Source organism: Varroa destructor, unplaced genomic scaffold (genome assembly GCF_002443255.2).
Source record: "Varroa destructor unplaced genomic scaffold, Vdes_3.0 BEIS01000004.1, whole genome shotgun sequence".
NCBI classification, from domain to species: domain Eukaryota; kingdom Metazoa; phylum Arthropoda; class Arachnida; order Mesostigmata; family Varroidae; genus Varroa; species Varroa destructor.
The window spans coordinates 48,490,110-48,513,065 of record NW_019211457.1 but is presented as its reverse complement, the minus strand read 5'-3'; the positions used below and the strand labels follow the sequence as shown (position 1 = coordinate 48,513,065).

Below are 22,956 nucleotides of genomic sequence, written 5' to 3'. Positions count from 1 at the left end.
CCATTGTCGTATCTTTCTTAAGCATTTCCTAAAGTGTATAAGACCATTTCAGTTCTATTAATAATTTCATTGATTTTTTTCCGTAAGAATAGAAATGTTCACGTCGAATTTTCTAGGGCGAAGGCGATTGAGCCATCTTTGGGTTCTTTCTTCCGATAACACACTTTGATCAAAAACATAGCACATTTATTACTGGGCTTAAGTACCATTTATGCTCTTATCGTAAATCTAATAAAGTAAAGAAATCGAATTTTCGCAGAAGTAAAAGCGCATCTGCTGCCAAATTTCGGCTTTCAAATGACACTAACGCCGACCCGAGCCAGTTCCCATTGCCTGAAATAGGTAACGTTAAAGCCATATAGAAAAACCGTCAATACTTGCTCGACAATCTAATTTATTATATATATATATATATATTTGGCTAAAGCAAGGATATGGCGTATGTTGTGGTCAAGTTATCAAAAATACCTTCACAGGTTATTTAGACTGTTTGATACACGCATCTTCAATGTCAGTGTGAGTCCCGTGCTCACGAAAGGCACCAGAGCACAGTGCTAAAATTCCATCCAACAGTCTGCCAGTCCCCCATATGTTATGGAGACACCGATCGACGGCTTCTTAGGTTCTTGAAGAACTCGTCGAATACAGTTCTGTGAGGCGAGGAAGACAATAATAAATAGCATATTTTCCTTGATTTAGAGGTGTACTATAACGCGGGAATGCGCAGAATGGCTGAAAAACATTAACATTGTAGCGATGCCTGAAGAGGATTCTGCGAACGCCACTTTTCTTCAGCGCGCACGTTTGCGAAATACTAAAGAAGATTTTTTCCGTACTTCCAGGCTCGTTGACGAAGATCGTTTTAGTTAGGCTTGCCTCCAGGCAAGTGCAAACGTTACTGTATGCCGCTCACCGAGCCTGATCTGAGAGTCGTTCGTGTGTGAGTTGAAGTTTGTGCTGTTCAGCGAGGTTATATTAGAGTTCACTGCTAATCTTGACGCTAGCGTTGACCTCTGGACGATGTTGTGGAGAAGAAAGAAGGTTTTATAAAGTCAAGTTATACTCCGTCAGCTTACCTCGGAAATACGTTAGGACCGGATCATAGTGTGCGATAGCGATTGGAAGCGTCATTCATTGTAGAGAAGCCTCTTCTGCAGGCAGGTTTCTGTGAATGTGATCTGTACCAATCGCTTTCAACGCGTGAAGAACGATGTATCAGGTCCCCGGGCGTAATGGAGCAAAATGCAAGTATCTATTAGCTTTCATTTTTTTCTTAGCGGGAATCAGCTACGTTGCTGTGGCCAAGAGCATTCATTGATAGTAACGAAAAGCGAGGCACGTGGAAGCCGCATCTCTGTTTTGTTCACCTGTTACTATGTTTACGTCTAGAACTTTAGTACTTCAGCATGAAATAGTATTTTAGCGAATGTTAACAGAGCGCCTTAAATGCAGCAACCTTTGTGGCCTTCCCGCAAATCTTAACGCCGCAGGGTGTTATTCCCTTGTGGAAGAGCTTCTGCTGCTTCTGGCATAAGTGCAGGTCGAGTCGCAGGGAATGAGAGAATCCCATTCGTAAAAAAAGAAGCACAGTATTTGTAAAACATTTTGACAGGGCCCGATATGTCGGCCGTTTAAGCAGTATTTTATTTCCTCAACTTCAATCCTCAACTTCAATCAATTCAAATTATCCTCTGGCAGTTGGCCTTCAAAGAGGTGGAGCACACTATTGGGCCATCGTACATTATACGTGATAGTTGAGCACAGTAAAGCGTTGCTGAAACTGGGAACGTACATGGAGTCCTATCCGAGTTCCGCCGCATATCATGGGCCACCTCTAAATGTCGAAAATAGGATGCACCGCTTTTCCACGTCAACTAGGTTATCACTGCCGATTGCATCAGAAAGTCTCTTATATGTCGTTGCTTCATCGCTATATCGACTAGTTACTGCGTTTAACGGTCTGTATCAGGCAGGCTTGCCTCATGCAGGCGGTTATATACACCAGCTTGACTCATAAAGCGCTAGGGGTAGGATTGGAATGTAGTTAGTTGCCTGTTGTGAGTTGTCCATGGCTAAAGATGCCAATTGTTGTCGTCTAAATGGAGCAGGAAAACGTACTAAGGACTGTCGTGGGTTACTTACAAAATGGCCTAAAATCCGGCCGCGCGTAGTTAGACCGCAGCAATCCTGAACAGCAACTTCTACTCCGTCGACTATTGGAACGCGTGACCGGGTTCTTCTAGTGGTCGTTGATCCAGATCAATACGTGGACCTCTGCATATATTACAAACGTTTCCCTTTGCTGTGGTAATTTAATTCGCGCATCGGAACACACCCTGTAGTACAATGCGGAACGATTTATAATTTGCAGTAGGCATTCGATGGCAGCTCGAAGGTCTGTAACATACATTTAAAAAGATTGATATGGTTCGTTAATGCTGGCTTGGGTGCACCTATCTGGTAATACAAGTGATTCTGTATAACTGAGAAAGGATTGTACGTACTCCCAAAAGGGTGCCTTAGGTCAAGCGCGCAAACGTCATCCGTACGTGTCTATTATATTGTTTTCAGGTCGCACGAAACGCTTTGGTTGTAGGCGTGTTGGTTTATAGCACGCTGAGTTCTGTAAACACATTAATACAATTTTTACCTCCGACACCGCATAAATGTGCGTTCTTAGCTTTGAACAACAGGGCTGCCCAGTGACGGTTTATCTTATTTATTGGGCCGATACTTGCTGACAGGTTTTTTGGTTCCTGTTTTGTTGGATTGGCCGGTAAATATCAAGCGAGAAGACGTCGTAGAAGTCGGTTTGTGACTAGGTGGGGGTTAATTGTGATTTGAATAAGTTAACGGGTTATTGTCCTCCTTGTGCTCTACTTCCGAATTGGTAGTAGCACCGTTGCGGTCGGGTTGATGTTGGCAGTTATCATCGGGCGCGTCAAGAGCGCGCCTCGTGAGGTTTAAGGCCCTTCCTACTCGGTAAGTCTCGAGTCGGTGTCCGGCTCCTGTTATAGGTCTGACTCGGGGTGGACATATACTTGTCAGAACGATCCAACCACCTACATCGAACAGTTGTCGTGAATGCGAGGACAAGACATAAAAGGAGGCTCCAATATTTGCTGTGCGGCTTTCCATTCTCTCTTCGCTTTCAAGGCCCTAAAAACGGCTTACGACGATCGGCGCTATCGGCATTGCAAAGTAGGCGTGTAAGTGTTTCGAATGTCGTGGCTTGCCCGCAGTTTGTCCCCGACAGTGATCGGTCGTTATCAGTTGAAGCGGTGCGCGCGTATTAGAGCGCCGAGTCAAAGTGTTGACGGCGTTCAAATAATTTTTCACATCATACAATTCGGGCATACGAACACAGTGCTTTGTGTTCCATATGTTTGTTACCATCTGATGAGTGTCGTACCCAATGATTGCAGGAGACGAACGTGACATTTTAGATGAGTGAATTTTTCTATCTAGAAGCAAAAATATGTGCCCAGCGGGTAATTGAAACTGATAGTTATATATGCGATGATATATCAAAATGATGCTGGTGACTGCCGTGGTATTTTCAAGCGTAGGAAGTAAGAAGGAAGTTGCTGTCTTCTATTCATAAAAAGCTAACATAACACAAGAGAAAACCGAACCTGTCTTTCTAAAGGCAAATATGTTTGTCTGATTAACTATCTTTTACACTGCTCTATCCAAAAAATCTAAAACGACTGTAAAAAAAACAGATCGGATTATCTTAAGGGTCGTTTTGGGTAGAACAAACTCGTTACCTAAGGTTATTAGTAGTATAGATAAAAAGTTAAAGCAATTAAATGTTTTTGATTGACTTAATTTGTTATTTCTTTGATGACCGCATTATTTTTATCTACGCTTTTGATAGCCACAAAACCCAACGTGTTCTTTCATAATACGGTTGAAAGACAACCATTCATGCAGTACATGTCAATCATATTTCTTCATGTAACATAACGGTTTTAAATATTCCTGACGTCATACGCATTGTCACTCTGAAACCTTCCCAAATCAAGACTTCCTGCCTTTCTTCAGTTGTTTCTGCTGTGCCACTGCAATGTGACTACAGTGTCGGTATCCTGTTGCATATATTGCGTTTGACCCTATACATGTACCGCCGTATCTTGCTTTCTCACTGGAGTGTTGTAGAGATCCAGCAGACACGCAGCAGGTAATTGATTAGCTTCTTATGTTTGATTCGTATTACACCTTGCTTGATGTGAAGTGTAAGTCAAAGGAGTAACAACAATTTTAAAAGTTTATGCTTGCATTCTCAATTTTTTACCCAGCCTAAATTGGGCACATTTGTCTGCGTAACATAATCTTCACGTGGCATAATTTGGGCCTTCAGGACTGTCGTCTGGAGTGTTTAAAGGGTGTGCATTATCACTGTCGATGTGGTCCGGCTAGCAGGTGCGAATGGGTTGTTGGTTAAGTAGCGGTCACCCATGGCCAGGGGTATGCTTAGAGGAGGAAGGTGCTTGACGGACGCACCGATGGCCTTTCTGGGCAGTTTTCTACTGTGCCAAAGAGCGAATCTCTATCTTTAGCTGGGAAAGAAATGGGTTGTCACTGCTAGCGTAGGCAAGGGCGCGGCCACAAGTGGGCAGATCTTCGAAACGAAGGCGACGGAGATGCTCAAACATGCTTATGAGATGGGCCGGATGGCAGACGTTCCGGAGCCGCCTGCTTTGCCGTTATTTATGTTAGAGGTACGGCCTTCTAATAGGAGGTCAATGAGATGGTCTGAGAGCTCCAGAGGGTCGCACTCGGCTGATGTGCATGATTATCTTTTTCATTGTCAAGTTCAGGTATGTCAGCAAAGTATTTTCACGCCGCATTTCCTATGTTTTTGACTAATTTTGTCCGGTTATAATTGAGTACGTTTGACCGCACAGCACAACGTTCACATATCGTTAGTCGGCCTGATACACGCGGCGCAATAAGACGCAATAGCTCGGTTTTTGCCCTTTGAAAGAAAAGTGTTTAGCCGATCGGCTCCCTTTTTGAAGTAGACCTTCGCAGGATGAAACAGAAAAACAACGTAACTGGACCATTTAAAAAAGCATTTAAGGCAGAATCGAATTAGCTGCCCACGACTTCTCGAAGAACAAACTAAAGAGCCACCCAAAGGTTTTTTCCTGCGCGTGTTTTACATGTGATGCTGGAAATGAGGCATTTACTGGCGTCGGTTTGCGACCTAAAAAAAAAACTATTACGCTGTAAAAGTAAAAACAAAGTTCCCCCTGTTGGGGCAAAATTATTTACCGAATCGAGTCCAGTGTCCTGTAAAGAAGCGTTTTGAGCCGGACGAACCTGCTTTCTAAAACTTTTAGTAACCTAAGGCAACCTGAATTCGTTGTATTAAAGCATTATAATATAACAGATTCAGGTTGATTAAAAAATATCCTTAAAAATCAGTTGGTCAAGTTGATAGTAGCTATATACGCTCCCGCACAATCCTTTGCTTTTCTTGTAGAACCATTATTCGTTAAATGTCAATCAAATTTGCCGTGGCAGTAATCGGTCGATAGGACTTCTAAAACTACTGAGACTAAAAGAGATTTATTCAGACATTGATGAGTGAATTTTGGAACACTATATTTGATAATGTTGAGCCTCATAAAGCTCTACGCTCGGTTATGAACTTGAACCACCATGTGTGCCAAGTATGTTACGTCATCACGGACCTCATTAAACTCTACAAGTACTTTATCAAACTCTGGTTGAGCTTTATTAGAATAGCTTTCCCATGTAATGTAGTCACATCTATCACGTCTAAGACGAAACGAATGATGGGATGTCGAACTGGAAAATGTGCCCTGGCGGTACAATAGGCTTGCACGCAAACATTGAATTGATGAGCTTTTAATAAAGAGGCTGATAAGCAGAAGGAATCATTTAGTTGCCTGTTTAAATACACACGGAATATGGCAAAATGAAAGACATGTCAGCGAAATCAAAAAACTTGCAGTTAATCCGGCTGAATACAAAAAGAAAAAAAAAAACAGCAGAAACGTGCTTTGTTCAATAAATTGTTTGCTTCTTTATCCCATTTATTACTTCTTCAGTTCTTTTGAAGGGAACGCGAAAGATGAAAGCCATTTGAGAATGTTCCATGTGGTATTTTGTCTAAGATAAAGTATAATAGGGCGTGTTAAGACCTCATATTGAGTAACAATGGTGACGAACTGAATCATTGACGATTGAGTGAAAAACAAGAAGTGACCCTTGATGAGTAATCTTTCTTAAAAAGACTCCCCTGAAATCCAATATGAACCCTCCGTTACCTAAGGTTAATACATTTAGCTTCTTTAAACACTTCATAGATTGATCAAGAGTAAACACTCCTGGTTAATTTGCGGTACACAATAACTTATTAGAATATTTCGGTTAGTGAGTGCGCAGGTTTTTTTTCTAATAATATAGAAGCTACATTAAACAGAATGTATGAAGTATCGGTACCTATTAAATACATTGAGAAGTGTATCTTTCGGTAAATCAGTAGCCCAGTTCATTAAAAGAAAAAGTTTGTACAAGTAACTTTACTGCAAACGAACATAGTGTGACAAAAATTATCAAAATGTGATCAAAAAAGGATTAAATGATTCTCAAAAAATGACACAACAGTTTGTTAGTTAGAGTAAATACTATGAATTACGTAAAATTCGCAAAAGAAAATTTATAATTTTTAGAAAATTACGCACCTTGAAGATAAAGAAGAGCAAACCCCTAAGATGCAATCGGGAAGTAAAAAGCATTCTGCAGCAGACGCAGTAGAACTCGTTTTTATCTAAAATCAATGTGGTTATATTACGATCGGCGAAATCACATATTGACAACCTGCGGGAATTCAAGCAAAGAGAGAAAGACAATATTTACGGCTGTCATAAATGTTATCATATACTAGTAAAGATGATATAAGATTACCTACTTGCCAATGCAACACGGATTAAACTTTGTGGAATGTTTGAGGAGACTTTAAAACAGCAGATATTATATTTACAACAAAAATTTGGGAGAACCTTATATTGGGCATTTTAGAACACAAAAAAACTGAGAATTTGGCGAGAAGACACATTCAATGAGCCACCTGATGGTAATTTGAACAGCCTTACGATGAACTGCGAAAGCAAGATGAAACATATGAACAACGCCCTAAAATCAAAAATGCATTTTTGGGAGGAACCTCCGCGTTTATTCATCCAAGTTCACAAGAATTATGCTGGCTCATGAAACGAACTGAATTTTCTTATGTTAGTAGACGCCACCAGCCTGCAGATAGGAGTAATAATGGCCAAAATCTACAAGCTAATGGTGATTCACGATCACTTTAAAGAATGGAGCCATATGCACTTTCAGTCTCATATTATCTATTAAAAATGATTCAACGGAATGAATAGCAAGAATTATTAAGGAACACTTAGGGAAAGTGGTGAAGAAAATGAAGTACATTGGTCCATAAGATCTCAGCTGACCTAGTAATGAGTACGCTATCTTTACCTGCCAGTAGAGCTATTAAGTTCCCAGCCAAAATATTTTATTTTTAGAGAAAAATATAATACATGCTAGACTTCCGATCACACTTAAAAACACGAAGTTCGCAAGAAGAACAACTCTTAATAGCCAATTTCATGTGGGTCAGAAAGCCGCCATTAAGATGCATACAGAAAATGGCATTTTGGAGTAATACATGAGATCTCAGGACTGAAAAATACGATAATAGAATTCGACAAAGCTGGTTAAAAATTTTATTGATCAAGTACGCCATGTAAAAGACTTGGAGGAGATATTCCTAATGGCTTCTAATGATGGAAGTTGATCCTGGATGAAGTAGCAGGTTGAAGTGTGGACCCCAATACACCATTCAAATGGATTAGAAAGCACAGAGGCGTGTGGCAGGCGGTCAAGAATAGGGAGCTATGAATTCTGAAACCTAAGACATACATACTGCGAAAATATAAGGCGATTTATTAGAACAAGGAAATCCCCGGGCAGATTGATTTCTACGTTTAGAAAGAGCTAGCCAAGAAATATAAAGGTATTGCGTCGAGGGGCATATGAAATAAGTTCCGAAGAGTGTTAAATGTTAGAAATACTGCAAATAAAATTCCCTATCCAGTAAGTTAGCATTGACTGACCATCGTATAATACGGAAAATCAGTCATTGAGCCTAGTCATTTAGTAAATAGTCGATAACGTTTTTTTTTTATGAACAATGATTTCATTATAAAAAAAACTCTCGTTGGCAAATGACCTGCCTCTTTCATTTTAGGTAAACACGGACGCAAAAATAATAACCGGTGCAAACTTAGAAAGGACGTTACGAAATTTTTTCTCCTTAACTGCTGAACGTACCTTAAATAAATCTCGTTACCTTTCAGTCTGTCAAATGGCCATATTGATGATAAAAGACTTGATAATTTATTTTAAGATTTTCATCTCGTTAGACGTTAGATTTAACGTTGTAGAAGGATCTGAAATAGTCGATATTTTTGTTCAAATATTGATCAAACAGTATTGTCTGACCGGCTGTGCAGTCCTGGTATTCCTTTATGTGTCTCTATATATATTCCTGTTGTGCTTTCAATTGAACCTTTATTATGTTATATGATTGTAATGTGACAAACGATTTACAAAAGAACCATTGAAAAACACCAAGTCGTTCAAAATTATCCAATTAAAGTTTTGTTTGGAATTCCCTTATTAGTTTCGACAGCTTGCTTCTAGCATGCAAATCTTAATATTCACAACGTATTTAAATACCACACAGTAATCAACATCTTAAGGCAGTCGTCAAAAAAATACCAGTTAGTTCTGTGGCTCATTAGATTTAAAATTCAATGCGCACTTTATACGAAGGAAAACGCTAGTTTTACTTGTTTTTGAAAACAAAACTGTTTTCGGCTAACTGCAAATGAAAAAAGGTGTGGCTACAAGTGAATGGAACAACTTTCCATATGAATTTAAAGTTACGGCCTAACACTGCTACGTGAAACTAGAATCTTAATTTATACATGAATAACGGATAAATAAGGAACATGTAAAAGGCGAATGTCCTCCTATGGCCGGTGTATTTTATGATAAGCTTATACAATAACTATCGGTTTACATTCTTCTTGGTCTTTTTCAAATCATGGTGGTTACAGGAAAAAAATTGAAACAGAAATTATATTGTTGAGTTTTCTGAGCTTTGCTTTTTGGGTACTTGTTATTCAGTTTAAGAGTAGCTTCCACTTGAGATTCCTAGTAAATACGTTATTATCCAAAAATGCAATAAGACAAATTTTGAAATAAATGCATACAACTCATATATATATATGTTAAACGTGAAGTGAAATGTAATCTTATTCTGGGATGGTTCAACAAAGTTTTAAATATGCTTATTATATATTTTTTAGGAAATTAATAACTGGGTCAACTTTTTTCCGCGATTTTCAATTCTAAATCGTGCATATTCGTCTAAACCAGACACAACTGTTCATAGCCTAAATGCCGCCACATCTCTCTGGAAGTTACTAACGGTAAATAACTTCTACATGTAGGTCATGTTACTGCAGTGGACATGGTTCTCTTTCTATTACGAGCTAAACATATGCATCGCATTTATGTTTGTTTACATTGCTATATTTATGCTTTACTTTACTTATGCAAATTCCATTGAATTATTGTAATAGTGTAAAATGAGGTCCATCACAAATAGACGAACTCATTCAATCCTATGTTCAGCTGTATGAAACTATAATATAATATAATTAGGCGAGATGGGCATGTACGTTGTCTTGTTGCCATCTGATACATCGATCAACATTTGATTTTTGGCGGCGAGAGGGCCAGAGGCCTTTCTTACAAATAACGTGTAACACTGAGCAGCCTGCCAGAATGCGAAGTATGAATGTAGCTGTCTGTTTGTGTGTCTTTATATAGTTCAGGCGTGTACGCTCGGACGTTTTGGGCGAGCGTATACCTGTAAGTGCAAGCGTCAGGGTTCCTTGCGGCTGTTAGTCCATCCCTTTGTCTATGGGGACCTATAGCACTGGTGCGGTGTGCGATTAAGGAAACATATGCGCGTATACCCGCAGCGCGAAAGCCTCTAGGTTATAACTTGAAGTTAAAAAACTCATCCTCAATGCCTTACACAATACAAATCGATAGAGCTATTCGAGTTAGCAGTTATTAGGTGAAAACTGGTCCTCCCTGGGCCGAAACTAGAATGGAAATCCATTGCTTGAGTAATACAATTTATGAGGTTATTTGTATTACTATTTGAGCAGCTTTATAAGTGACGCTAGTAGTCGCAGCAGCAGTAGCAGATCGTCTTTTCTCTCGGACAAACGAACAACCAACCTATACTACTCTAGTCTACTCTGTAAAGCTAGCTGAAGACTAATACCGCGTGCTCAGTCGTCAAAGTGTCGTAGCTGGTAAAGGCTCTAAAATTCACGTCGTGGTGTAAATCGCGACTCACAGTTACGATCTCAGTACCTTAGAAATAGCAAGAACAATCAACCTGCATTAACATCTCGCAAGCAAACCAGCTGGTCAGCACTGGTCATTGCTAAGACAATGCTTTATAATCAAACTGAGTTCAAAGCAAAGAAATGGTCAACCAAGAGAGGAAGCTGCACATATGCGTAGTTGAGCACCCGGCGTGTCTTAGTTATGTCATACGAAAGCCGCTGATATTTCTGTAATAGCGCTCTACCTATGTAGCCTGCGATAGATGTTGACATTTTGTTCCGTAAGAACAAGGTGTATCGAAATGGCTCAACAAATGAGAATCAATCCTGACCAGCCTGGCTTCTGGGCTCCATCTTGTAACCGGATCGACGAAGGACAGGACTTTCAACCTCGCACCTGGGATGACCTAAAAATAATATTAATAGACATTGCCTATCTTCTTAACGTTCTAAGTAGGGAAGTGAAGAATTTTACCTTCTAGTGGATAAAAAGTGTGTATGTACCGGAAAGTCCGAAAAACGTTGAAGAACTTTACGCAGAGGTTATCGTAATAGAGGACGACTTGAGTGATATAGAGTTACTTAGTGCCGAAGTAGCTTACAAACAGACCGAGACCGATTTGCAAAAGTTTGCTGTCACTGTGGAGCAGGCCAACGCCGATCACAGGAATAAAGAAGGTATATTTTACGGACGTTGAGCGTGACCGTGTGCAAGTGTTAGGGGTCTCAGGCAGCACATGCGCGCGTGCCAAATCCAACCAAATGCTCCTGTCGGCAGATACATTATGAGCCCCGAAGAAAAGCATCAGATCGCCCAGATTCCATAGTTATAAGGTAGGCATTCTCTAATAGTTAGAGTTTTTACTGACTGAGAAACATCATCTTGTATTAATGCCTTGGCATGTAAAACCTCAGTCATCAGGCGTGAGTGATTCTTCAAGTCAACAAATAAAAAAAGATAGAAAATATGGTTTCCGCAGAGAAGGTTACCTCAAGCTTTACTTGATCTGAACTGCTTTTCCTTGCGTCCTTCGCTCCTGATTTTTAAACTAATATTTTTTTGCTTAAAAATACATCACGTAGGTTATAATTTGTGGAATATTTGAAATTATGCTTAATTTCGCTCAGCTGGTTTTCCCATCATTATAGTACGAACTTGTAGCTTCTATAAAATATTTATATAATCTTAATAACTCGGTATTCCCATTTTATGAATTCCAACTTCCCGCGATTGTTGGTGTGGTTGTGAATGTCGATTCTGGTTAACTACTGGTTCACTCGGCTGTTCTTGCACTTTTTTCCTGAACTATTTTGGTAAACTACTGTTCTTTTTATATTTTTATTGGTTTATACTTTCTTACAAGATATCCTTTTTGATTTCAAGCAGGGACTATGTCTCTTTGCATCAGCTGTGGGCTTATGCGGCGTTCCGCTCGCGAATCTTCAGGGAACTTGAACACCACCCAGAATTGAAGCCAGACAATGTAATCAAATAAGTTACATTAACCATGAAAAAATCACTTAGATCATATATCAAACCTCCCATGCGATAATCAGTGTGTCTATGGAAGATCAAGCAAGACAAAGTTACTTATTCTACAATGCAAACTTCCTTTTAATTAGCACGAAACAACTAATTTAAGAGGTCGTAAATTATAAGACAGATCGCATCTTCACTTAAACTGAGTCTCAAAACGCGGTACGTTGTGCTACCCTGAGTGGATTTTTGACAAATCCCCGTAAATAATTAATCGCGATCTACAGCGTGCTTATATATAATACCCTTGTATGTTATTATATATATTTATTTATACAATATATGACCGTCAATAGTATGTACTTTACTTTCTTTTGTAGCGGCACGTTGGTTAACGTCAAAGAAACGGAGTGTGCGCTCGATAATAAAGATCCCTTTTATGGACGTATCATACCATGAAAGAAAATTATAGTATATAAGACACTTAAATAATTATAAAATGTCAAAATAATCAGCAATAAAGAGTTTAATAAGTACTTCATAGCTTTCATATATATATATATATATATGGTAAGGAATCTGATAAAATGATAGTAACAGATTACACAGGCCTTAACTTTTGCAATGGCGCAGTTGTAATGTTATTGACCTTATTCTTACAGACTAAATCTAAATCTAGGGATGATTTACATAGTTTGCACCCGTAGCTTCTGATTGAACTTCTAAACATGAGAGCGGTCAAGAGACATGTGTATCCGTATGTAATTACAGCATTAATGATAAGTGATTCAATTTTAGATGCTCCAATCTGGTTGTGTATTATATACGCGTATATATGTGGTTTGAAATTGTTTTAGCCAAAAAACAGGACGTATATCAACGTCTAAGTTATCAGCATTTATAATAAGTAAAGTGTTGACAGTTGGGTTCTTGATGCACTTCCCTAATTCATACTAACTAAGGATCATAAATTGCGACCATTTGTCTAATATATTTGGTGTAACTTTACTAATCGACAAACCAAATAAGTTGAATAACTTCTTTAGCAATGCTTTAACGCTTCCAAAATGGTTAAAGCCCTGCGCTCATTTTACATTGTTAAAGACGCTATTTTTCAGCACTTTATTAACGGAATAACGCGAGAGTTATGATACTAGATGCAGAATACTTACATGTGTGATGAAAACCCGACTTCTTTTCATAAGGCAAGAATCTGCATTTTATTCAGCTTTTAACAGAAGGTATTGCAACGAAGGATTTTAAAGCATGAGTTAAAAATTTGACTACAAGGTTGGTCTTTATTAAACAGTTGTAATACGACCATACTTAAGGTGTTTACGTAACACTTTCCTGACGCAAAATCAAGTAGCAAATACACTAACATAAAGCATGGCAAGTTACTTGGCTTCGAGGTATAATTCTTCACAGTCTATTTTAAGCTACAATGTACTCACAACGTTCGAATGTGAATCCGATAGTTTCAAGTATAATTTTCATGAAGTACTCACCAAACACCGTATATTATTAGCCAACGAATCCGATTTCTGCACTGTCGGTTAAGTAATACCCTAGTACTAGCGCTAGCTATACAAGTGATAATAAATGTATTGAAAATATATGCCTTCTGTATACGTATCATAGTTTTTTGCATTATCCCCTTATTATTTCTCATGTGTTATTCACCATCCCTACAAATGGCATTCGTTCACAATAAAGAAGTCTTTAAATACTTGAACGGGTTCTGCATAAAAATTACAATATTAAGGCCAACACACAAGAAACTACATGCGAATTTCGTTACTTACTGAATAATGCTCCATAGGCTTATCTTTCTTTGGACGCTTTATGTATCCACGCCCTTTCTAAAACATAAATAAGTAAAAATAAAGGAAGCAATGACAATGTTATATATTATACAACATTTTCTGTATTTCTTACTTCAACCTGAAATGTCTGATGATTAATCGCATTAAACTTTTTGCTTAAAACGACCGACCTCTGACAATGAACTAGGTTTATCGTAACAAATTACTCACGTAAAATTTTAGTTTCAAGCCGACTACATTGTCATTCTCATTGTAGGAAGCGATGTTGCAGGTTATAACGACATTGACTTATTATTTGCATGTGACTTAGTCTATACTATACCGCTCCTTAAAACCTGATGATCTTTAACGTGGTAAATGAGTTCTGCAACAGATTCCCTTTAATTGACTGATCGCTCGTCAATTCTATCGATTGATCTTTAGATGATATCGATGTTTTTTATAAGGACAATACGTACCCCTACGATATCACTCGATTTAATTCGTTTTTGTTTGATACTATAATGGATTCCTTACCATTTAATTAATTACCAAAAACACGACATTATATCGATAACTTTGATCTACTGCTACGCAATAGCGCTTTTGACTCATTTTCAGTTCAAATCGTCAGACCGCTGAAAACCGACAGCACTCAGATTCCTGAAATAATTGCCGCATAAATTATGAGTTTTCGCTCACTATGCGAGCACTATTCTTCTCGGGTTATCATAATTGACGCATGCGCATTTTTACGCCTTATTATTACCTACTTACTACCTATACAAGCTTGTCTAATCGTGGCATCTATCGTGACTGACTGTTATGAGGCAATTGAGTTAGGTCTACTGGACTCCGAGACTCGAATTCAAATATTTTTCTATACCTTGATAAATATACATACGTACATTATTATTATTATTGGCATTTAATATTATAAAGTTGTTAAAGACGGCATTCTAAATGTTTGCTTGTTTACATCTATCCATGTCTTAGGCATACAGATTTGGTAATTATTATTACTAATTAGTAGTATATGAGCACAAATAGTAAAATGTGTAATTAATTTATTATATTTTAATAAAACTTTATAATGTTCGATAGGAAGTGGCGTGAAGAAAAATAATTTAATTACGTTTTAAATTTTTACAGTACTTATATAATTAAAAGTTAAGATGTAACAATACAAATGATTCAAAATACAACTAAACAAAAATAGTTTACGAAGTTCGACAAAAATCATTCTGTCTTTCCAAATATTCTCCGTTAGTCGAAGTACAAGGATTTTCATGCTCAAAAAGTTCTACCTTTTTCAAAACAAAATGTACACTTAAACACCTTTTGGATATTAGCCACGAACCACTCATCCCAGATACCACTGGGACTGTATATTGCAAAAATCCTCAACCATCTAGAAGTGCTGAAGGTAATGAAAGGCTAAACCAAATACCTTTAGAAAGTTCTGCATGTTTGCATGTGCTATTTACTTACTTAGTATTATGGCAAAATAAAATGGAAATCGATGCGCGGAATAATAATAATTATTTGCGATTATAGGTGCTTCTATTAACTCACGATACGCGCGTTAATGATAACACCTTAATACTGATCTACTCTAGAAAGAGTAGATCAGTATTTCCATGAGTAGATATGCACTTCTATCGCTGTAAACTAAAGAGATACAGTATGGACAAATATTAAAGTATAATGAGCATCTAGCTAAAGCAGACTTGTCTCTTTAGGTTAGGCGCTCGATGACTTAAAATGTTACAAAATGTCTTAATTTAGTGGCCCCTGTACCATGAGTCACATGATCTAATAATAGGGAACAAGAAATTGTTATGAATGTACCGTCGAGACAAATTAAAACTGCTAGATGTACCTGAACTACAGAGAGAAATTAAAGAGGGAAGTCGATACGTTTTGTATTATTTTAGTTAACACAATCGTAGTTCGAAGCTTATCACGTTTTTATGAAGTTTAACTGCCGGATTATTTCAAAACTTCTGTTCAACTATATTTGTTAGTTCTGAAGGTCTACAATAATCTTCTTTTACTGGAAATATCGGTATGATTATTGTTCCCTTTTGATTTGCTTAGACGTGCTTAGCTAAACTTCTTCTGTAAAAAAATATATCAAACCTTTAGTAAAGATTTTTATACGTAATAACAGCGTATGTAGATATGTCAAAGATGTCTCAAAGCACCACACACAATATTTTGAAATTTGCAACATAAAATAATTTAATTTCAAATTATTAACTAAATTAGAATCCATTACCAACCCGAAATAGCTGACTTTAGTATAATTCGAATGTTATTTCGAGCGCTTATTACAAGTTAATTCAACTTCACGCGTGTCTTCTATCTATTGCACTAAAAATAAATATTATCCTTAGAGAAGTATAGAAGGTTGTTAGTTCGACGTGTTAATAGAAAGAATGTAACAGAGCGCCTCAGATAATGCATAACGTAATGAAGTATGCACCGCCATGCGAGCAATTCTAAGCGCAAATAGTCGATCTAGCTCAACATATTTCAACTTTTTGTATACAACCGCAATTGATTGGTCTTGAGTACAATAAACCATTTCTTCGCATCTCTACAGCAGACAGGCTGCCTTAATCGGGTAAACACCAGCCAGTGAGGGTCTGCCAATACGAATGAAGATAAACACATTAGCTGATAGAGGCAGCAAAAAAAGAGAAATAGTGTGGAGAGCGGTAAACAGCAAGGCGTTACAGTGCTGTTTGGACCCGTGGTGTCAACACTTGCTGGTTAGTGATGGGGGTTATTGAAGTGCAACTGGATGAAAGTAATAACTAGTAACTGGCAGAAGGCGGCATTGCTGGGCAGGTTAGGCCAGCTGCTGCTGCTGCTGCTGCCAAAGTAAAGAGACTGTGCTTGGGAAGGGCTGTCCTTTGGGCGACTTTTACAGATCCGCGGCAACATCTTTACACTACATTTATTAATGTGCCAAAGGTGAATAACATTTTTAGCGACCTGAATAGATAGTGAATTTAAACCTCACCAAAAGATGATTCGATCAGGCTCAACAAATTTTCGGGACGAAAAAATATTTATAAAGTAATTGTTTTTTTTTATTGAAAGGAGTCTCAACTTGATATTGTGCTATTATGTAGTAGTAATCACTTAAATTAAGCTTCTATCATATTTTTGAACATGTACTATTTATAAGTAAACTTTGTTTTATTTATAGTTTATTTGTCGTACGGCTTGTGGACCAATGGCATTGACATTTTTCCCTATAGGTTGCAACTCGCGCAAGTAAATGTCCTCAATCCATTTTCAAACCCCAGAGTGTCTGCGAAAAATACAAGTAATAAACTTCTAGCATATGCGTATCTTTAAATACTTCTGATATTTTCCCTATAGGATAAAGCTACCTACGTGTCCAAACGGAATCGATACGGCCAGGACACTTCTTGATATTTGGATCTGCAAAGTTCAACGGCAACCGGCGTCGGTTTCATTTTAATTTATCATCATATTTGTGAATTGCATCATATTACTGTATGTATGAATTCAACAGAGAGTCTAGTCGAAATGTGCCCGTAAACTGCAAATGATTAAAATATTGACATGCACCTAAAGTTTTATGCAGTAATTACTTGATAATAATAATAGTAAAATTTAATTTCATGCATGCCTAATTTACCAGATGTCATGTAAAGTAATCGTTTGCACAGTGTATAGATGCAGCAACCTAAAATAAAAAAACAAATAACGGATATAGCTTTTGCGGTCTAATTATTTTTATTATCTTCAGCGGCAGGCTGCCAAATAACAAGAATGATGGAGGATGAGACATCGACGATGCTTTCCTACTCTGCTTCATTGTACGCAAATCTTTCGACCTTGCTTGATGTTGAATATTGGTCCTGGATTTGGTGGCTGTTTAAACCTGTGTTGGTAAGTGTTTAAGGAAAATGCATAGGAGTTTTGGCTAATTAGTTGAGCAACTGTATGCTGTTTTAGCTATTCCTATGTAGAATAAATCAACACATACAAGAGTGTAAGCAATTTATCGAGTAATGAGGGTCTTCATATTTTCAGCTGCAATTCGCAGGCTTCTTATCGAAGGAAACTAGACTGTTAAAAATGTTAAAAGCAAAAACCTTCACTTTTTTTTTATTGGAAAAAGGGGTACATCTATTTACATTTCTTTTTTTATTTAGGCGTTGACTAGTCCGTAGCGTTTTGTCACTAAACATCTGAGCCTTCAAAATTCATACATACATATCGAAGGGATTCATACATTGATAAGTCTGGACAATTGCATTAATGTTTACGCTTTGTATTGTGTCTTCTCTGTTTAGATAACGTTTATTCTACCTGGTATGATTTATATTCTTCTATACATTTCGATCATCATTCTCTACTTTTATCGCTTTCGGCATAAAATTCGGCAGGACGTCCAACAGGATATATGGCACGGAGCTCGCACTTTTCTTGCGCTCCTATGGTGGGGCCACGCTCGCATCTATCACGGTTAGAGTGCAGTCAAAGATACTGCTTCATGCTACTCGATTATATACACACATTTAATACCGGTTCGACGGTGTTAAAGTTCTCTATTTTGAAAATCTGGGTGTCCTTGAAAAAGAGCGGAGCATTTACACAGCTAAATTTGTACATACAAAATACTGTTTTCTTTTCGAAAACTTTCGGTACGTTGCGGTACACCTTTGATCAAGACTTTACTATAGTAAAAAAATAAAAATATTTAAAATGAAAAAGGTCTTCAATCTGTTTGTATCGGTTGTATTTGGTTGTTCTAGCGCTGCATTTGGTTTTTGCAAGTGTTTTTTGTATACTTGAATATTAACATGGTGTACAGTAAGGCGTTTGAGTATGATCACAGAAAATTGCCTGCCTCTGCCAAAAAAAATTAACAGCGAAAAAATTTTATAGCGAATAATAATCTTGACTATAAGATATTATTCCCTTAATTGTGTATGGCAAAGTTGTTGTTGTTCATATATGTGATAATATACGACAGAGAGTTGCCTTAGCGTGGAAACAAACTTATATGCCATTCTGGCTTTCGATGAGCTTATTACTACCTTGCGGTTCCAGCAGAGTGGTTACCAGCTAATATCGAAATTCATCGTTTTGAACCTAACGTAAATGGAACTGTCTTTTTGTATATGAATGAGCTACAGTACAACAAAAGACTACTACGCTGTTGTGACGATGTTATTTTCGAGCAACAAAAAAGTTTTTTTCTATATATTAAAAAACTGCACATATCAATTTTTAAAGACAAATTGTCGCTTAAAACACACAAAGAAATAAGTCTCTTAGAACAGGTACGACTTCTGTAAAGTTTGTACAGTACTACTTTACTCTATTTGCTACTTGTCGGTTTGCACAGGATACGAGATGCTTGGCCTCGAAAACATTCCATCAACTGGACCTGCATTACTCATCTACTACCACGGAGCAATCCCCATCGATTATTATTATCTTCTATCTGGCGTTTACCTGTATAAGCAGAGATTGATATGGGGTATTGGGGATCGTTTTTTACAGAAATTGCCCGGCTTTCACATACTTATGGAAGTGAGTACTAGATTTTACTCTGAATAATGACAGGTCTAGGCAGCTCAGATAAGCTACTCAACGGTAAATTCACGCTGATACAGAAGTGAAAATCTTCATTAACTCTTGTAAAAATGTATGTGAATTGTACGTGTAGGTTTGTTGCTGAAATTAAAAGGTATTCAAACTAAATATCAGAAGGCATTTAAATTTCTCTAATAAGGAAATGAGGAAATAAGCGCTGCTTTATTCGTGAACGCTGTGTTACTATTAATGAATATGTTGTAAAGCATGCATACTTGTGGTACAGCAAATCCGTTCATTAGACAAACAATTGAAGAAAAAAGCATTTCTTAAATAGTTTGAAGCAGTATACAGTATTTGGACATTTTTGCCAATGAAGTTAGGCCCAATTAGTTATAAGCTAATTTAAATATGCGGTCAAGGTGTTCATAGTAGGATAAAGACATACAGCAAGGGCCCACTAGAAGTTGTTATATTACAAGCAAAGAAAAGCAGTGAATGTGAACTTACTTTACTTTGAGATGTCTTTGCTCATTTGCTTTACTAGGTAATGAAAATAACTCCAGGCTCCATTCCCAGCTGCGTGGAAAGTTTGAATAATGGAAACCTGTTAGCAATATCGCCCGGCGGAGTTTTTGAGGCATTGTTCGGCACCCACAAATATCAGTATGTGAATGTATATTTTTATACAACCAATTTATTTTTGTTTTAATAATTTTGAATCTTCATATTTATGTCATAATAGAGTACACATGGTTCCCTAACAGCCAAACGGAACTTTACGCGGTTTGTGATGCAAGAGTTTAAAAGTGTACTTGGCCTTTAGTCTTTCGCTAAATAAGCCATCTCCAGTAACTCACAAATGATAGGCGTCCCCATCTAATAGCACTTGATACCTAAAATTGACAAAATTGCATTTGTAAGTAAGGAGACTGACATAGATTGTAAATAAAGCACAAAAAATCAAAATACCAACGCGCTAAATCGTTTTTAAATGTTGATATTATAATGTATGCTAATTACTTAAAAGAAATGTATAGGTAATTGAGTATAAGACGGTCCGTATTACAGGCCGGATCAAAATGTATTATTACGATCGAAAAACATTTCGGTCAGAAGTGAATACCATCTATTAGTGCAAAAAAAGTGTGTTTTGGACAGGCTAGTGAATTTAGTTTGCAATACGGAGCTTGACTTGTAACATGCATAATAGAAGTAAATGTATCGGTGCTTGGCACAACAATTTATTTAAACATATAACGCTAGGAAGCATTTTGGGTGCACGAGAGACAAACGATATATTGATTTTAAATGATTAAAACAATTAAAGCTTTTTTGGAGTAACTGTGTAATATCCTTCCGCAATAACTACAGAAAACCTGCTGGTAGGGGAAATTGCCATCGTGCACAGCAGGGGTGATACTTAAGTAATACAAAATGCGGTGACCACTAAGCATAGTAATTACTAAGAAATCTGCTGTTAAGTTTATTGAAATTTTAGAAAAAGTCATGATGAAGAACAAGATATCTAAAGAAGAAGAACCTAGCTATATATATCTGGAAAGAACTTGAAGGTGTTACCAAACCAATATCAAGGCTAGAAAATGGCCAAGATTTCCCACGTAAATACGGTGAGACTAAGAATCAAGAATGTACTTCGAAGCCACTTTCAATATTGTCAAAAATCACAGCAAATAATCCGAAATCATAGAAATGGCGACGTGGTCATTAAGACAGCTGAGATCACAGCTGGTAACAGGATTACGTTTGCAGAGATTATCTTCAAAGAAATAAACGCTGAAATAGATGCTCAGATTGCGATTGGTTCCTCCGTAACAGTGATTCTGTAAGATGCAAATCTTTCCTGAACGCAAAAACAAGTTGCGAAGCGAGTTCAAAATCACACAAGGTATAAAGATACAAACAAGAAGGTTCACATAGACGGCTTTAGTTGTTGTGCATATAACAACTGTCGCTTTCCAAAAAAATTAACACATTGCTCAAAAGTGTAAACACGAGGAAAAGGACGTAATGCAAAGAAACATGCGATAATTTCGATGTCCAGCCGGAAGTTCAAAGAGGAAGTCGACAAGAAAATGATGCAACAGAAATCAGCAGAGGAAAACAGCCAAACTAAAGCAAAAAAGATGAAGGAGCAAGAAGGGAGCAAGTGCAAAGAGAAGCAAAAAGGATAATGATTGATTGTGGCGGATGGTCGACCATAGAGCCGAGAGACCTCCAGGACAGTGAAGGCATTCATCCTAACCTGCACTAATCCTTTCTCATTGGCATGTAGTAGTGTGCAAGAAGATATGGGTTTAGATGAGTGTGATAGATGTACTTTGGAAAAAAGTAGCTTTACCTTGTAATTTTTTCATAGACTACTAGTATCATTTTTTGCTTGTTTTTTTTATATCGTATGTTTGTAACTTTCATTATTATTACAGTTACTATAAATAGGTTTAATGGGTGTCTATTTTACTGTCTTTCAGATTACTGTGGCGAAAGAGAGTTGGGTTCGCCAAGGTAGCTCTTGAAGCGAAAGTACCAATCATACCGATATTTACACAAAATCTCCGAGAAGCTTTCCGCTCTTTTCCTTACCCTATGGGTAAGTCTCTACATACGATAACATATACATCGACATGCTTTCTGTATAGCATCCCAATGGATTATTTTCAGTGAGAGTTATCCTTGTACCCATTGCTCACAAAAGGCATGTATATGAGCAAATACTTTTTTTTTGCTATGAAGTAGTGTATGGTATGTGCCTAGAAAAGTATTGTAGTTTCATAACAACCATAAGGTTCACAAATTGTTATTTAATACGTATGAAAATGGTCCAATATTAAAACATTTTCTAATAAGATAATCTATTGCCATACCACCTTAGCTCAGACTTGGGTGTTGACCTGTAATATACCCGTATCAATTACTTCAACGAGTTAATTTCCTTTGACAGAGGTCAAGGGAGTTTTTGGTCTTTTCATTTAAAAAAGTCTTACAATTTGCGGCATGTTATTACATTGTGCATTCACTTTTCGGATGATACTTCATCCAATATATCCTTAACCTTTAATAATAAATATAGTTAAAGAGAAACGTGTAAGTATGCGAAAGCTCTAAGCACTCAAATCTTCAGTTAAGGATCGTAGCGCAAAGTTGACCAAGTCTGATACATCACGGGTAAACATGAAGTAGTGAATTATTAACTTCCAAAGCAGAACCAACAATCTACTTCACTTAGTGTTCGTAGGTTCATTTAAAATGTGCATATGCACCTTTGCAGCAGCGCAGAATTTAGGCACTACAAGAGTGTGCAGTGGATTTTGTAATGAGGTTAAGGCATAAAGTGGCTTTGTCATTCATTTTTTTTAAATCTAAATCAGCACATTGTCTTGCAACAGAGTTCTTTATATTCGGTGTTTTCAGCGTTCTTCTTGAAGGTTTACGAATTAACAAAATTACCTCTTGTTCCACTTTATGGCGGTTTTCCTGTTAAGTTAAGGTAAGTGACAGATTCTAATAGAAGATAAAACAGCAAGCCTTACTTTCCTGATCTTAATTGATTAGTGCCGGACGCTAACTTGTTTAGTACGCAGGAGCATATATA

At 37.4% G+C, this 22,956-nt stretch overlaps 1 protein-coding gene and 1 long non-coding RNA gene across 16 annotated transcripts in view; one reads left to right on the top strand and one right to left on the bottom strand.

The window, feature by feature from the left end:
* Positions 1 to 164: 164 nt before the first annotated feature.
* LOC111249265 (uncharacterized) lies at positions 165 to 16,382 on the bottom strand. 2 transcript variants are annotated; one of them, XR_015327468.1, is made up of 5 exons: positions 14,292 to 16,382; positions 6,720 to 13,811; positions 2,505 to 6,274; positions 2,143 to 2,397; positions 165 to 333 (listed from the first exon to the last, which is right to left on the bottom strand). It is a non-coding gene; the product is annotated as an uncharacterized LOC111249265 (long non-coding RNA). The 2 variants fall into 2 exon arrangements; XR_002672856.2 differs by having other exon boundaries at positions 6,720 to 14,417; positions 16,040 to 16,382.
* Positions 11,167 to 22,956, top strand: part of LOC111249263 (DGAT1/2-independent enzyme synthesizing storage lipids) — a 15,474-nt gene continuing 3,684 nt past the window's right edge. For 2 of the 14 annotated variants that reach the window (XM_086988730.1, XM_022802883.2), the window contains exons 1-8: positions 16,363 to 16,736; positions 17,151 to 17,288; positions 17,545 to 17,687; positions 18,095 to 18,266; positions 19,153 to 19,340; positions 19,891 to 20,009; positions 21,836 to 21,954; positions 22,776 to 22,851. In XM_086988730.1, the coding sequence (XP_086844856.1) occupies positions 17,568 to 17,687; positions 18,095 to 18,266; positions 19,153 to 19,340; positions 19,891 to 20,009; positions 21,836 to 21,954; positions 22,776 to 22,851 (794 nt within the window). In that variant the 5' untranslated portion in view covers positions 16,363 to 16,736; positions 17,151 to 17,288; positions 17,545 to 17,567. Of the gene's footprint in view, positions 11,307 to 11,859; positions 11,957 to 16,362; positions 16,737 to 17,150; positions 17,289 to 17,544; positions 17,688 to 18,094; positions 18,267 to 19,152; positions 19,341 to 19,890; positions 20,010 to 21,835; positions 21,955 to 22,775; positions 22,852 to 22,956 lie in introns of those variants that run through there. The other 12 variants (XM_086988733.1, XM_086988732.1, XM_086988728.1 and 9 more) reach the window with 11 other exon arrangements.